Source organism: Phragmites australis, chromosome 6 (assembly GCF_958298935.1).
Source record: "Phragmites australis chromosome 6, lpPhrAust1.1, whole genome shotgun sequence".
NCBI classification, from domain to species: domain Eukaryota; kingdom Viridiplantae; phylum Streptophyta; class Magnoliopsida; order Poales; family Poaceae; genus Phragmites; species Phragmites australis.
This window is the reverse complement of record NC_084926.1, coordinates 20,590,098-20,604,389: the sequence shown is the minus strand read 5'-3', so window position 1 is coordinate 20,604,389 and position 14,292 is coordinate 20,590,098. Positions and strand designations below refer to the sequence as shown.

At 43.8% G+C, this 14,292-nt stretch overlaps 1 protein-coding gene and 1 pseudogene across 2 annotated transcripts; one reads left to right on the top strand and one right to left on the bottom strand.

The window, feature by feature from the left end:
- Nucleotides 1-54: 54 nt before the first annotated feature.
- LOC133923060 (protein phosphatase 2C 35-like) lies at nucleotides 55-6,687 on the bottom strand (annotated as a pseudogene).
- A 2,677-nt stretch (nucleotides 6,688-9,364) lies between these two features.
- On the top strand, nucleotides 9,365-13,954 carry LOC133922089 (dihydrolipoyllysine-residue succinyltransferase component of 2-oxoglutarate dehydrogenase complex 1, mitochondrial-like). 2 transcript variants are annotated; one of them, XM_062367255.1, is made up of 13 exons: nucleotides 9,365-9,547; nucleotides 11,119-11,179; nucleotides 11,259-11,286; nucleotides 11,411-11,478; nucleotides 11,570-11,644; nucleotides 11,709-11,764; nucleotides 11,871-11,915; nucleotides 12,032-12,301; nucleotides 12,403-12,497; nucleotides 12,831-12,921; nucleotides 12,997-13,107; nucleotides 13,198-13,392; nucleotides 13,479-13,954. In XM_062367255.1, the coding sequence occupies exons 1-13, from the start codon at nucleotides 9,503-9,505 to the stop codon at nucleotides 13,668-13,670; spliced, it is 1,332 nt and encodes a 443-aa protein (XP_062223239.1). In that variant the 5' UTR covers nucleotides 9,365-9,502; the 3' UTR covers nucleotides 13,671-13,954. The 2 variants fall into 2 exon arrangements, with proteins under 2 accessions (XP_062223239.1, XP_062223238.1); XM_062367254.1 differs by having other exon boundaries at nucleotides 9,420-9,547; nucleotides 10,649-11,179.
- Nucleotides 13,955-14,292: the final 338 nt, after the last annotated feature.

Sequence of the window (14,292 nt, the reverse complement as noted above, 5' to 3'; positions counted from 1 at the left end):
ATGTTAAATCTTAAAAGGCATGCGGATTTAATGTTATATTAAAAAAAAGGTCAAGCTGCCACCTTCAAGCTCCCCTTTGCCACACTGGTAACTTAGTAAGCGCCAAATTATCCAATTTTGTCCATTGGAGCTGGTTTTCTACCCAGCATGAGAACTTAAACAAATTCCATGGCAGCATTGAGCAGCTATGAAGTTGCTAGTTGTAGTTTTCTTCTATATATAAATATGCACCTTTTCATTTCATATGCTTTGATTGGTGGCAGCTAAATTTGGAACTTCGATGATTGTAGTCCACCTTGTTTTTTTTTTCTTAGGACACTAGAAGCCTAGAAGGTCATAAGAGACTTTTCTTCTGTCTTCCCGTTTGTGCTTCGGTCCTTGTTTTCTTCGATGATCTCCATTATATAGAGGAATTTCTGGTTGCCTTAGGCTAATGGCGATGGATCTTCCTTTCCTTGTCGATGTCCATGTCCCACATTTCTTGTGACTTTCTCCCGGTTTAAACAATCACAATCATTGCCAGACATCTCTTACTTCTGTCTTATTGCGCTTCATGCATATCACACTTCTCTGATCTGGCTTTTATCTTCAGGTGAGAGAAACTGTTCGCGATGTAGCATTCTCACAAAATGAGCAGTTGTATGCAGTCGCTCAGAAAAAAAAGTTTTTTTTACTTTGCTCGAAATGTGCACTATATTGTCGTTGCTTATGAATGTCAGCAATTAGCATGTTCCATCTGCTGGTTTTTAATATGAAAAGAAGGGATATTATAAAGGACACACCAATCTTCGCTCAAACTCTCAGAGATAAGAACCTTTAGCACACTATGGTTCAATTTGTTGATCAACCAGTCTATAAAATTATTCAAAATGATGCTACATGTTCCTTATAGAAATTCGCTGGAGTGATGTGATCTCATGGAAACAAGATTTGTGAACAATGCGTAGTTTCTGGCAGCCTATTAAACTGCTAGTACATATATTGAATTTGAACGGCATGAGGCAGGAGCAGCTGAGAATTCCTTTTGAGTTCTGACTGCCTTGAATTGCTTGTCTGGAACTGTTCGTCATTGCTTCATTAAACCATTGAACAATCCTTCACATTGAAATGTTTTTACTAGACTAGACAGAGCAAAATTTTATGTACTAGTCGATGCTTCATTTTTCCTGGCACTTGTATAAGGCTGTTGGTCTTTGTTTTCTGTATGCTAAATATTTCATAGATTACTCATGGGAATATTTTTGAAACAGGTACCCCTACATATATAATCGATATGGTACAGAAATTAACTGTCTAAAGGTAAGCATGATGATAATGTCTTTTCTTTCTTGTGTAATATGGGAGTTGTTGATAGTTCTGTGAAGTTTTTAGTTTGAATGTTGATTTTTACATGCTTCTAGTAAAATTGTACCAAAAAGTAGGCAAGAATAGAAAATTTCCTATTTTCTGTGCTCCTATGATCCCCACAGATATTATGGCATTGAGCTACTTGTAAATGACGTGCTTGTTGATTTTCTAATCAGATATGCAAACTTTTCTTTTCAGCACTACAGTGAAAATTAGTAAATGCCACTGCAGCTCATGTGTTCTTGAAAAATACCCTTGTCTGTGAGACTGATAGGTGGCTCCCGGTCCACTTGTTAGGCGGACATACAATGGCGTCTTTCATGAATGCAACCTCTTCAGTGGCAAAATTTCCTTCACACAGGGAGCCCACTTGTCACTTAATCTATTCAACACCTTTTTGTTTCCTTTTTTTTGCCCCACTGGGCTTTGAAATGAGCTTACTTGTCCTAAACTGTTCGTTTATTACAAGTTTATTGCTGCATGGAATTTCTTTGGAATATACTGTTTTGCAAGCAGCATAGATTCCGAGGGGTGCTTATCGTTTAGTCTGTACTGAAAGCATATCTATGCATAGATGTGGTATCTTCCTAAACTCAGTGAAGATATATTCTTTTGGGAGTCTGATCGCTTCTCCTATGTCTGCAGGAACATGGTAAAGTGTTGAGACTCCAATTTCTGAATAAACAATTCCTCTTGGCATCGATAAACAGCTTTGGGCAGCTCCACTACCAATATGTGAGCACTGGTGAGATGATTGCAAACTACAGTACAGATCTGGTGTACTGACGTTATGCGAGTCAATCCCTATAATGCTGTTATTGGCCTTGGACATGCTGGTGGCAAAGTTACCATGTGGAAGCCAACCAGCGTGAAACGCCTCGTCACTATGCTCTGCTATAGTGGCCCTGTGCTGCTGTTGTATTTGACAGGGGCGGTCATCTTATGGCAACGGCAGGCATTGACAGGAAAATAAAATTTTGGGACCTAAGAAAGTACGAGGTTGTGCATTCTTAGGCAGCGCGTGCTCAATCCTTGGATTTTAGCCAGAAGGGGTTGTTGGCCTGCGGTAATGGATCTCAAGTAGAGATATACAGGGATTTTGGTGGACATGATTATAAACTTTATATGAAGCATAGAATAATGAAGGGCTATCAGGTTGGGAAGGTTTCGTTCCGCCCTTACAAAGAAATTTTGGGGATCGGGCACTCGATGGGCCTTTCTTCTATTCTTGTTCCAGGGTCTGGTGAGCTGAACTTTGATTCCTTTGTTGACAACCCCATGGAAATTACAAAGCAGAAGAGGGAGAAGGAGTGCATGCTCTCTTTGATAAACTCCCGCCAGAGACGATCATGCTTAACCCAAATATGATAGCCACTGTAAGACCTCCAAAGAAGAAAGAGAAGACCAAGAAAGAGATTGAGGAAGAGATGGAAGATGTTGTTGAGGCCGCCAAGAACGCTGAGCTGAAGAAGACCAAGGGTAGGAATAAACCCAGCAAGCGGGCCAAAAAGGAGGAAGAAGTTTTATGAGCCAAGAGGCCCTTCCTGAAGCAAAATAAGGAAAATACTGGACGACCAGGCAAGAAGCAGCGGATAGGTGATGAGGTCGAGCTGCCAAAAGCCTTGCAGTGGTGCCAAAAAGACACGATCATGATCGTCGCGCAAAGCATTGAGATATTTTACTGGTTCTTATTTACCATTAGTTTGCCTTCATGATTTAGCTGGCCAATATGTAAAATTTCCAAATGAGGAAGTAGTGCACAAAAGAAAAGAATGTACCAAAATTTTGTTCTGAACTGTTGACATTCAAGTAGAGCATGATCCTCTAGGTTGAAATTTAGATCTTTTTATTCTATTAAGAGTGAACAGCTTTTCTATTGTGATGATGAAGTAGCTAATTCAGATGTTTCTTGTGGTGGGCTTTGGTTCTCAAGTGATGACCATGCTGGGAAAGCCATTGATTGTACACATTTGCAGTCCAATATTCTGGACAATTTTGCAGCTCGTCTGTCTGGAAGTAAATGTGTAGCTGGTAAGGTGTGTGTTGTCTCTCTGTAGCAGCAATTTTGTGTTTGCATTGTCTAAATGGATACAAATTTGAAGATGAAACATACTAAAATACGAATACAAATGGAATGCTATGGTGGTTGCGACTCGAATATCTACTTATTTTGGTCAGATATGGAGGTCCTCTGCACTTGTTAAGCTACAGTCGTAACAGCATTGAGATTGTACGAAATTAAGATCCGTACTAGGATCAACTTGCGGACAGGCACGGAGCCTGTGGCAAAGCTCCATGGTGGGAGCTGAGCCAGCGGGGGTTCGAACCCCTATCCCGCACTCAGACCCAGACCTCCAATGAAGACTGTGCAGATGGGGTCGCACTGTTAAAAAAAAAGTCTTCAAACTCGAATGTTGATTCAAACAATCACTTTTGAAGTTTGATCATCCAATTTTGCCATCTAAAAGTTGCAGCCTCGGGGCTGAAAGCTCAGACTGCGACGAACACATGTCCCCTACCTGGATGCGGCGAGACGTGCCTAGTTTTTTTTTCTTTTCTAATTATAGTTGAATACCCGTGTGTTGCAACGGGAGGCAAAAGCCTACACGAGATTATAATGTTGACTAAGTAAAAACGTGGAAAACAACTGACCTAGAACAATGTCGACACTCACAACACGACAATGATATGAGCCTAGACATATAACAAAAGTGCTTCGCTTGCTATGTTACGACCAATGACCGATCTGCTGTGCTGGTGCGGCCCCATGTGAACCTCTGATCTCACAATTTGGATCTGACGTGCAAATCCTAACTGGGAGGCACTACATATTTTTTAAGTAGGAGAGACATAAGTTTTCCATACTTCGAAAAGTAAAGTGTCACTATTCGAGCTGGAAGGTCCGTGAATTCCATACTGGGTGGCACTACATAAATTCGGGAACGGAACATATGATGCTCTACATGATTTTCAAGTAGTAGAGATAAGCACATTCTTTGTACTTGGACAGAAGCAAAAGAAACTTCATGTTCTCTGGGAGCAGCTCCTCCTTCACCTTTTCGAACTTGCTATACACAGGGTGGCTGAGAAGCTTAAGTAATTTGTTCATTGTTGAAAATTTTGTGGTACATGTTAGCATATGGGTTTAAAGTCAAGGTCAAGATACTCTTTTTCAGAGCAAGATGGTCGTAATTTTCAATCCAAGGAAGCTACAATTGAGAGTGATCTAATCTTTTTTTTTTTTCAAACTTTGGACCAATTATACCAGATATTGTTTTCCTTCTTTGACCTTCCTTAATCACGATCTTAACTGTTTGTTGACCAAGAATAGCAGCAAAAGTGATTTATTTTGCACCTGATATGATGGGATTAGACTTGATGCTTTGTCGACTATAGAAATTTCTCCCATCAGTTTCAGATTTTCTTTCTCAGGGAAGAAAAACTCACATAACTATGCCAATTGCATGATCATAATCATGTAATCAATTTTGGTTCTTTGAAAAAACTGATATTATGAAACATAGCTAACCTGTTTCAAGAAACCAGCTCCAAACGCTCCTGTCACCTTTAGCGAGCCCCTCACACGGTCCTTGGATATCACGGACAGGCCATCAGGATGCTCGTTTCGTATTCTGCAAACTTCCTGCAACCAGGTAGCATCACATATGAGGTACTCTCAGATAATCAAAGAACAGTCACTCAACGACTCAATTAAACTTGAATCAATCTGTGAACCAATTAGATTACCTCTTGCACCGACGTGCTATGTTCCGCTGTAAGCTGCACAGCTGACAAGAGCGGTGAGCAATCCCCAACCAATCCGCCAAATGATCCATCACTGATCTGTTTGAGATCAACACTGTCCATTGTTCCCAGGACGGCTGTCGCCTACATTCATGAGGTACACGTCCTCTCCTTTCATAAGCATGGAGAGAACGCAAGAGCCCATGAGCGCAAGTTCCAGGAACTCGCCGACCATCTTGTCGGCGACGTCAAGGTAGGACTCCTCAGTCTTGCGAAGCACGCGTGCCAGCGCCTTGAGCACGGCGATGTGGTTATTCTCGCTGTTGCTCCGAGGCGGCCGCTGAGTTGTCGGCTTCAGACTAGAGCAGTCACGTTCCCACTCGCACCTCCACCGCCGTTGGTCATCGTCGGCACCGGGGGTCTTGAGCGGCGGGTGGACTGGTCCTGATGATCTGAGGCCATGGTGCTGGTCGGTTGGTCGGGGCGTTGGTCGTGCTGCTCCTCTTGCTCGTGCTGATCCCATAGCAGGTCGTGGAGCTCACGGTGCACGGCGGCGTAGAGGCTGGAGACGAGAAAGTCTGTGGCGTCGGGGCCGTTGAAGCCGTCATAGATACCGATGAACACCCAGCCCCTCTCCTCGGACACCACGATGTGGAAGCGGTCCTCGCCGGCCTTCCCCTGCGCCCACAGGCGGCCACGACGGCGGCGGCGTCCGGCGAGCCAAGATCCATAAAATTCTGAAACTTATCTGCGCGCGCGAGAAGCGCGCGGGTGACATTTCGCAGGCGGAGGCCGCCGTGGGAGAGACTCCGGCGGAGCGCAGGCACGGCGCCTCCCATGCGGCAGGAGGTGGCGGCACGGGGGAGAGGCCCAGACATGAGGGAAGCGTCCAGGGGTCCGGAAAGGAACCCCCTTTCTATGGGCCCCGAGAGGAATCCGCCTCCGGTGGGCGCGCAGATCGGGCTGGACGGGAACCATGGGACCGGCTGCAGCGGCACGGCGGCGAACGACTCCGAGCTCTTGATCCCGGACAACGCCGCGGCGGCGGACGAGGCGGTGCAGTCGTCCGGGAGCAGCAGGAGCACGGAGTTGGAGAGCGGCGTAGACACGTTGGCGCTGAGCGCGGCCCCCGAGATGGCCTGGAACGTGGTGGCCTCCTCAGCCGTGGCCTCCGGTGGCGTGCTCTCGGCAGATCCATGCTTCGCGTCGGCGGCGCATTCCGGGGAGGAGTGTAGGGAGGCGGAGGCGGGCGGGACGAGGCAGCGGAGGCGGAGGTCCTTGACAGAGACGCCGCTGCCGCCGCCGCCGCCGCCGAAGCCAGTCTGGAGGGGAGGAGGTCCGCGTGGCGGGGGGAGATGGCGCCGCCGAGGGGCGCGGTGGCGTGGGTTCGGTGGCCCGGCATGGTGGCTGTGTCTGCGTCCGCTTGGCGGAACCGGATCTCTGATTTCGTCCACGGGTGAAGTCAGGTGACTTCAAATCTCCGTGGACCGTTGATCATGGATGGATAGATCAGTACAGTGTAAAGGGAACAGTAAATCGATACAGCAAATAAACGGACCTGTTGCTACAGTAAATTGACGTTAGGGAACTGCCCATCTACTCGCAATTTACTGTTCTCTTGTGCCTTCGTCCCCTGAAGTGGGATCCGGATCCGCGCTTGGCTTGGCATGGTGGCTGACGATGCACGGGGACAATACTGGGGGCACTGGCGAATATAGGCGAGTGGGGGATGATACCCTTGGAGAGCATGGCGGAACCCTCCTAGCGAAGGCAGGGGCGGTGGCGGTGCTCCTGCGGCGGGGGAGGGGGTGGCGGCAGCGGCAACTCGGTTGGTAAGGAAATAGGACACGTGGGGGACAGATCTGGATCCTCTCGATGTCACGTCACTTCGTCGCTGACACGTAGGTCTAGCTTCACGTTAGTGGCAGAGAGGAGGTCCATCACGTGAGCGAGGGAGGAATAGGTGGTGGGCTAGGAGCTAAGAGGAGGAAGGACGTGGAGGCAGACTATGAAAAAGAAACACTGCGAATTTTTTCTCTTCTACTACTACTAAAAAGTCTTTAATGAGTCGTACCATGCCCTCTTAATATATCCACGCTTCCTCTCACCTTTTTCATCCGACGGTATACGATGTGCATCCATCGCTTCCATTCCCCTTCCAACGCTACACTCACGCCATGCAGGATAACACCCTCATCCCTACCCACCCGCTCCCTCCCTGATCCACACCCCTTCCATTTGATCCCCGCTCGCTTCATACCATCACAACCCTGGCATACCCTCAAAGCTACCTCACATGGATAAAGCAACTGCTTCACACGATGATCACTTTCCCAACTACCGATCTCTAGGTCTTCTCCTTCCCCCAAATCGTTTCCATCTCTTTTGAGCTCCAGTCGCTTGTGTCAGGGATGATGCCAAGTAGGATCAATTTGTGATGGCATCAGTGAGCTAGGCAACTTTCGGCACAAGGTAAAGCTGATGATGCCATCATCGACATGGAGGGCAATAAGAAACCATATGCTCTCATTGTCTCAAACTTGATATAGCTACTAGCTCCAGAGCTACAATATGACATCCGCGCACCTCGTTCCTCACACTATGGCCAAGGCGTGTATGTTCTCCCCATTAGCCTTGGTGAGGTATTCCCCTTCCTTTCTCTTATTCATCTTTTTTTCCCTTAATTTCATCCATATTCTTTTGTGGATTCGGCAAAGGTGTGCTTAGCTCTAAGCCTAACGATTCTTGTTATTCTTGGTAAACTCGTGCTCTACTCAAAGCTTAGCCTCGTATTTGCTTCTGTTATTATTGTTCCTGTTGCCCGGGGAGTACTTGCTGCTGTGGAGAGTAAGGAGAAAATGAGAAATAAAATATGGATAGTACTTGCTTATATGGATATGTTGCTGCCTTAGAAAAGAAGAAAAAAGAGGAACACAAATATTTCTTGTGTTTCTTGATTTCTTGCAAAGGGTTGCTTGTTGTGATGTTCCAAAACAACAAAGGGATAAGATGAACAAACAATTTCTTGGTGGCGTAAATTCCCATCCTCGTGGTCCTTTCCTCCTCCTCATGCGATCTGATTGCTATAGAGTATCACAACAAATTTGATTGAAGTAATTAAATAGTTTGGTGGCTAAATTATTGATGTGTAATTCATATTTTAGAGTTCATCATTTTGTCCCCAAAACGTTGTAATGGTTGTAAATTGTTATGTCATTTGATTTATGAACATGATTATCATGAGGTCACGCTATGGAAAAGCCAAACTCTATTTTACCCCTGCTGGGTTGTAGATTGCATACCATTTTCATAAATACTAGACTCTTTCTCAGACCATAGCTTTGGTACTGCTATTCGCAGGTGAGAGATATATTGCAGTGCGATGTAGTTCTTGATTTATGGCAATGTGTGTTTATCCAGATTTGTTGTGGATGTAGGGTAAAAGCAAGGTTGAGGCTCCTTATGACTATGAGTGATCTGCAGCAGGTTTCCATTTACCTAAATCAGTTTTCCCCCATTAAGCTTATATAGATATCCTTATAGCTAGTAATGATTTGGCACTTTGTGTACTTATAGACTTGAAGGACATATACTAAAATGGAGAATCAAGGAGATAGTCAATAACATCCGTAGTGGGATTAAATGGTTACAATACATGTGTTTGTTCTTGGTAATATGCAATGTAAATTTGTATTAATTTGAGAGAACGGGTTAATTAAATATTACAACTTGATGGGATTAGCTGGAGTTTGCCAACATCCTTAGGCCTCATGAAGGAGGGCTCCTGGTTGACGGTCACAAGGAGCAAAAGTAAATGCATGTAGCATTGGTCTGAATTCACCGATTCTCTTGTCAAGGTGATGGGCAAGAAACAACTTGTGTTGGTGATATATTTTCCATGATGATTTAAGTTGTGATTTCAGAACATCTATTCCAACTTTTAATTGAAAAAAACTATTACAGCTTGCTTAATTTCAGATTCAGTTTAATATGTTGTCCTTTGAGGCCCAACAGACAGACATGGAAATGCTTATTAATTATTGATGATGTTGGTAGTTGTATTATAAGCTAGAACTTATAGGTTTTATTACGTACTGACAATCAAGTTTGTTTTTTTCAAATTGCTGGTTGTTACTAAGCAATGTATGTGTTTTACCCGTATATATATTACCTTGTGAATATTTTTAATACCCATTATAATACGTGAGCATGTAACTAGTAAATAGTAGAGATTTCTCGCTCTCGTCCAAATAAACCCCTTGCGGAAAGACGGAAAAGCCAGACAAAAAGGATAGGAAAAAAGGGGAAGAAAAGTAGTAAATAATCCAGCGGCCGCCACCCCCTTTCTTTCTTGCGTGTTCCCCTCGTCCCTCGTGGAGCAGATCGTCGAGACCCATCTCCGGCTAATCGGATGGCCTCCCGCCTCGCCTCCCGCCTCCTCCGCCGCCCAACCGCTGTAACATTCTCTTTCTTTCCCACACACACATCGCTCTCTCTCCCTCTCTCCCTCGGGGAGATCTGATGCCACGGTTTGGCTCGATCGGCTTGATTCGGTTGGTATGGTAGTGTTGATCGTGTGTTTCTTCTGGTTCCTTCGAACGATTATGCATTGGATCGTTGTATGGGTGGTACTCGTCGATTTTTGACCTCGTATAGGGCGTAGAGAAACCATTTTTCTTTCCTTTTTTTTTCTTGTGTGTCACGTAATGTTGGTTATGCCAGTAGAGGGATTACTAAACAAGGATGGATACTCGAACAACTGGAGATCATACAGTTGCTTGCGCATCATGGCCTGATTGGCATTTCCTGCATGAGGGCATTCTGATGTCTGGAAGGGACTTGATCTTGAGGCCTGGGTATTAAATGGCCTAGTTGAGGAAATCTGGGTGCCAAATTGTCGCGTGTAAATGAGCGATACACAAGCATAGATGGTGGATTGGTGATCTGCCAACTAGTTTGGTTTTGTTACCAATGGTCGTGTCAACTGTAAGATGCGCTCTTTAGGGTGAATTCTGACATACTACGAAACTGAAATTGAGACTAGATATGTTGCTAGTAAATCTTCAATGCACGGTTTGCTTGGTCTGACTGTTCCAGAAGAAAAGGGGTGATTGGAACACGTCTTGGATGGCAGGGTTAGTTGAGTATCACATGAGTTGAGTGGTGATATGTCACTGCTATCAACTGTAATACCGCAACTCAATTGTGCTGCTCTTCAAATACTTCGTCGGTTCAAATTACTTGTCATTTTAGCTCCATGCACGCCGAACAAGGTGGGGATTAATACTTTGCTTTTGACATTGTTTGCTGCTTTCCCCTATCAATGTGTAACTATCCCTCTAAATTCTAAAGCCACTGTCAGCATGCAATCAATAGGGTTATTTGGTGGGAAAAAATGCTGCCTCAATAACCAAAAATGACATTTATCTGCAAACCAAAATCAACTTTCTAAAACTACATCTCTTTTATTCTAAGTGGATTTTCTGTATCAGTTTTGTTTTCCCTTCTTAATCTGAGAAGAACCATACCGATATCTGTATTATTGCTTATGTGCTAGGCCAACTCCAGCGGAGTCGGTTTCGTGTGCTACAATGCTTGCCTGATATGGTATCGTGCATCCTGCAAACAAGCTCCAGTGGGCTCATTTTCCATTACTACAGTGCTGAGGATTTCCTCTCCTGTTCGCATATTTGCCGATTCTCTCTCTCATCTCTAGCACTGTTCATAGAGAATGAACGTGGGTCCGAAAGGAGAGGGAGAGTAATAGAAGATAGGAAATAGAGTAGTTGCTGAAGATGGAAAAAATATGGAGTACTATAATAATGTTATGGGATGCTGTAATAGTGTTATATGAGACAAATTTTTAGAGTATTTGCTGAAGATGGCCTTACACACCATCCTTAGAGGATGAGTTTTATTTACAAGTTTTATAGCATTCGACCATTGTTCATTATTCATTCTATTGTTTTCGCAACATATATAGTTTCCTTTGTTCAATTTTGTTTGTTGATGTTATGTCACTTGCAGACGTTATGTTTCTTACGGAGTTACAGACATGTCAGACATTTTAGCACCCAGCTACTTGAAGGTTACTAGCTCTGCTCATGTAGATGTTGATTATTATAGTTGTTGTTGCATCTAATGTTTTTCGGCAACCTGTATGGCAGGTGTTCCCAGATGTTCAAAGCCAACACGGTACGGAATAGACTGCATATTTCTTTTTTAGTGCCATACGCTTATTCTCTTCAAGTTCGTTACCGCACTGTTAGTAAATCCCACCTTTGTTTCGACTAATGTGTGACTTTTAATTGATTTTTAGTGGATGCTATTTCCTTCCAAATGCTTCACCTTATCAACTTTGGAGTAGATCATTTGCATCTGAGAATGGTAGGTTATACCAGCCATGTAGCGGGCATAAGTAGTTGTAAATTGCTGCCTGATGAATGCTTTATGAACTCTTATTTTTCTTCCTCTTAAGGTGATTTGGTCGAAGCTGTTGTGCCCTTCATGGGTGAATCCGTAACTGATGGAACCCTTGCAAACTTCCTAAAGAGTATGCACCCCCACCTCGTCCCCTCTCTTCCTCCTTCCTGTTCATGACATGCTATCTTCTTCAGAACCTGGTGACAGAGTTGAAGCTGATGAGCCTATAGCGCAGATTGAAACAGATAAGGTGATATCTGCTCCTACATGCTAGTTTTCTACTCTACTTTTAGTTTACTATGCTCTTCTTGGTTCTAGAACACCTCAGAATTAAAACTTTCCCATTTGTTTCTCAGGTTACAATAGATGTTTCCAGTCCAGAAGCTGGGGTAATTGAAAAGGTGAACACCTTTCCATCATTTTTGTGATTTGCGTATTTGTAAGCTTCCCCAGAACTTGCCTTCAGGTAACTATTCGGTAGCACGATTACATTTCTCACCACATTGATGCTCTGCAGTTCATTGCTAGTGAAGGCGACACTGTTACTCCTGGTACCAAGGTTGCTATCATATCTAAGAGTGCTGCTCCAACCGAGGCCCATATTGCACCATCTAAAGAGACCTCCCAGAAGGAGACCCCTCCACCACACCCCGCAGAGAAAGACAAGGTTGAGGAGAAATCACCAAAAGTACAACCCATCAAAACCCAGGAACCGAAGCTAACCACCCCACTGCTAAAATCCTCCCCTTCGGAACCTCAGCTCCCTCCGAAGGAAAGAGAGAGACGGGTAAGTCCATACCCATCACTTGATTTCATAGAATTGGTACAATATGTTATGGAACTATATATTTTGGTGTCATATATGATGTTTAACCAATAAAATTGCAGGTACCCATGCCGAGGCTCAGGAAGCGTATAGCAAATCGCCTGAAGGATTCCCAAAACACTTTTGCAATGTTGACTACATTCAACGAAGTTGACATGTAAGTGCATAAAAAGCTATGTTTCTAGGATGGCTGCGTGGCTTCTGACACTAAACAGGCCCTTGCTTCCAAGTCGCAAACAACATACTTCAATAGTTTAATTAACACCGTCTCTCATTCATGTCCATTGTTAGCATGATGCCTTGATCATTTTGAATAAATGTTCTTGGCTTGTTCAACTGAGCCCACATCTTTCTGCATAGTTTTTGCAAATGCTCTATTTGTCTTTCTTTCCTTTACTGAACACTGTGCCGTGAATAAGTTTGCTACATGACTCCTCTTTAGTTTTTTTTTTATTGCTTCTGTTTCTTCATTGTATGTGTCATGCTGTAGGACTAATATGATGAAGCTGCGTTCTGATTACAAAGATAAGTTTGTTGAGAAGCATGGTGTCAAGTTGGGTCTGATGTCCTGCTTTGTTAAGGTAATGGCAATCAGATGAGCTGTTTGAACCGTTACTTGTTGGATTTTGCGGTGCTTATCCCACTTGCTTTTGCAGGCTGCTGTTTCTGCCCTTCAAAATCAGCCAATTGTTAATGCCGTCATTGACGGTGATGACATCATATACAGAGACTACATTGATATTAGTGTTGCTGTTGGCACTTCCAAGGTATTGACACCTGTTTTACTGTATGTTGGATGCTCTAACTATCTTTTGTCCGTATCCAGGTATAATGATATGGATGACTCTTTGTTGTAGGGTCTTGTTGTGCCTGTCATTCGCGATACTGATAGAATGAACTTCGCGGACATTGAGAAGGGGATAAACAACCTTGCAAAGAAAGCAAATGAGGGAGCACTTTCAATTGATGAGATGGCAGGAGGAACCTTCACCATCTCAAATGGCGGCGTCTATGGAAGCCTTATCAGCACACCGATCATCAACCCCCCACAGGTGCCCTTTTTTTGACTACCCAGAAATTCCTTTTATTAAATTCGGTGTTAAGAGTACCACCTTTAACACAATTTACAACAATGCAGTCAGCAATTCTTGGAATGCATTCCATTGTTCAACGCCCTGTGGTTGTGGATGTCAGCATCATTGCCAGACCAATGATGTACATTGCACTGACATATGACCATAGGTTGATCGATGGCAGAGAAGCTGTTTTGTTCTTGCGCCGCATCAAGGATGTGGTTGAAGATCCGCGGAGGTTGCTCCTTGACATATAGTTTCTTACAAGATCTGCGGAGGTTGCTCTTGACATATAGTTTCTTACGTCATTGCTGGGATACAATCATCTGCTCTTGTTTTCTAAATAATTACAAAATTTTGACTCTGTATCAGTTGCTTTGCCGGCCTCAGAATTGTATAAGAGAGCGCAACAGAACTTGTTCTTTTTTGTCTTTCATGTATTATTACTGGATGGGATGTAGTTCCCTGAACATGTTCTCATTCCACAAGAGCAAACTATGACACTTTTGGTCAAATATTATGAACTATTATTATTTCTGAAGTGATTCTTACTGCACCATGATATACTCATGATCTAATGCTGAAGCAATATTATGTGGTTGACTGTCGTGTTCCACAACCTCCAGCATAGTTGGCATCGTGGTAACCAGCCATCTGAGAATCTTTTGTTTCTTGTACATAATACCAAAATTGATGGTGCCTTTGACGTACCTGAGAATCTGCTTTACTGTATCGAGATGAGGTTTCTTTGGATTGATCATATATCGACTGACCACTTCAACTCAGTAAAATATATCTAGTCGAGTCAGTGTGAGACAAATGAGACTCCTGATCATTTGTCGATACATGGTTACATCCTCTAGGTCTTTTCCTTCGTCT

Coding starts and splice junctions, on each gene's coding strand:
- LOC133922089 (XM_062367254.1), top strand. CDS start 10,999: ATGAGTTTTATTTACAAGTTTTATAGCATTCGACCATTGTTCATTATT. Junction 11,645..11,708: donor CCTTGCAAACTTCCTAAAGA/GTATGCACCCCC, acceptor TATCTTCTTCAG/AACCTGGTGACAGAGTTGAA. Junction 11,765..11,870: donor CGCAGATTGAAACAGATAAG/GTGATATCTGCT, acceptor TTTGTTTCTCAG/GTTACAATAGATGTTTCCAG.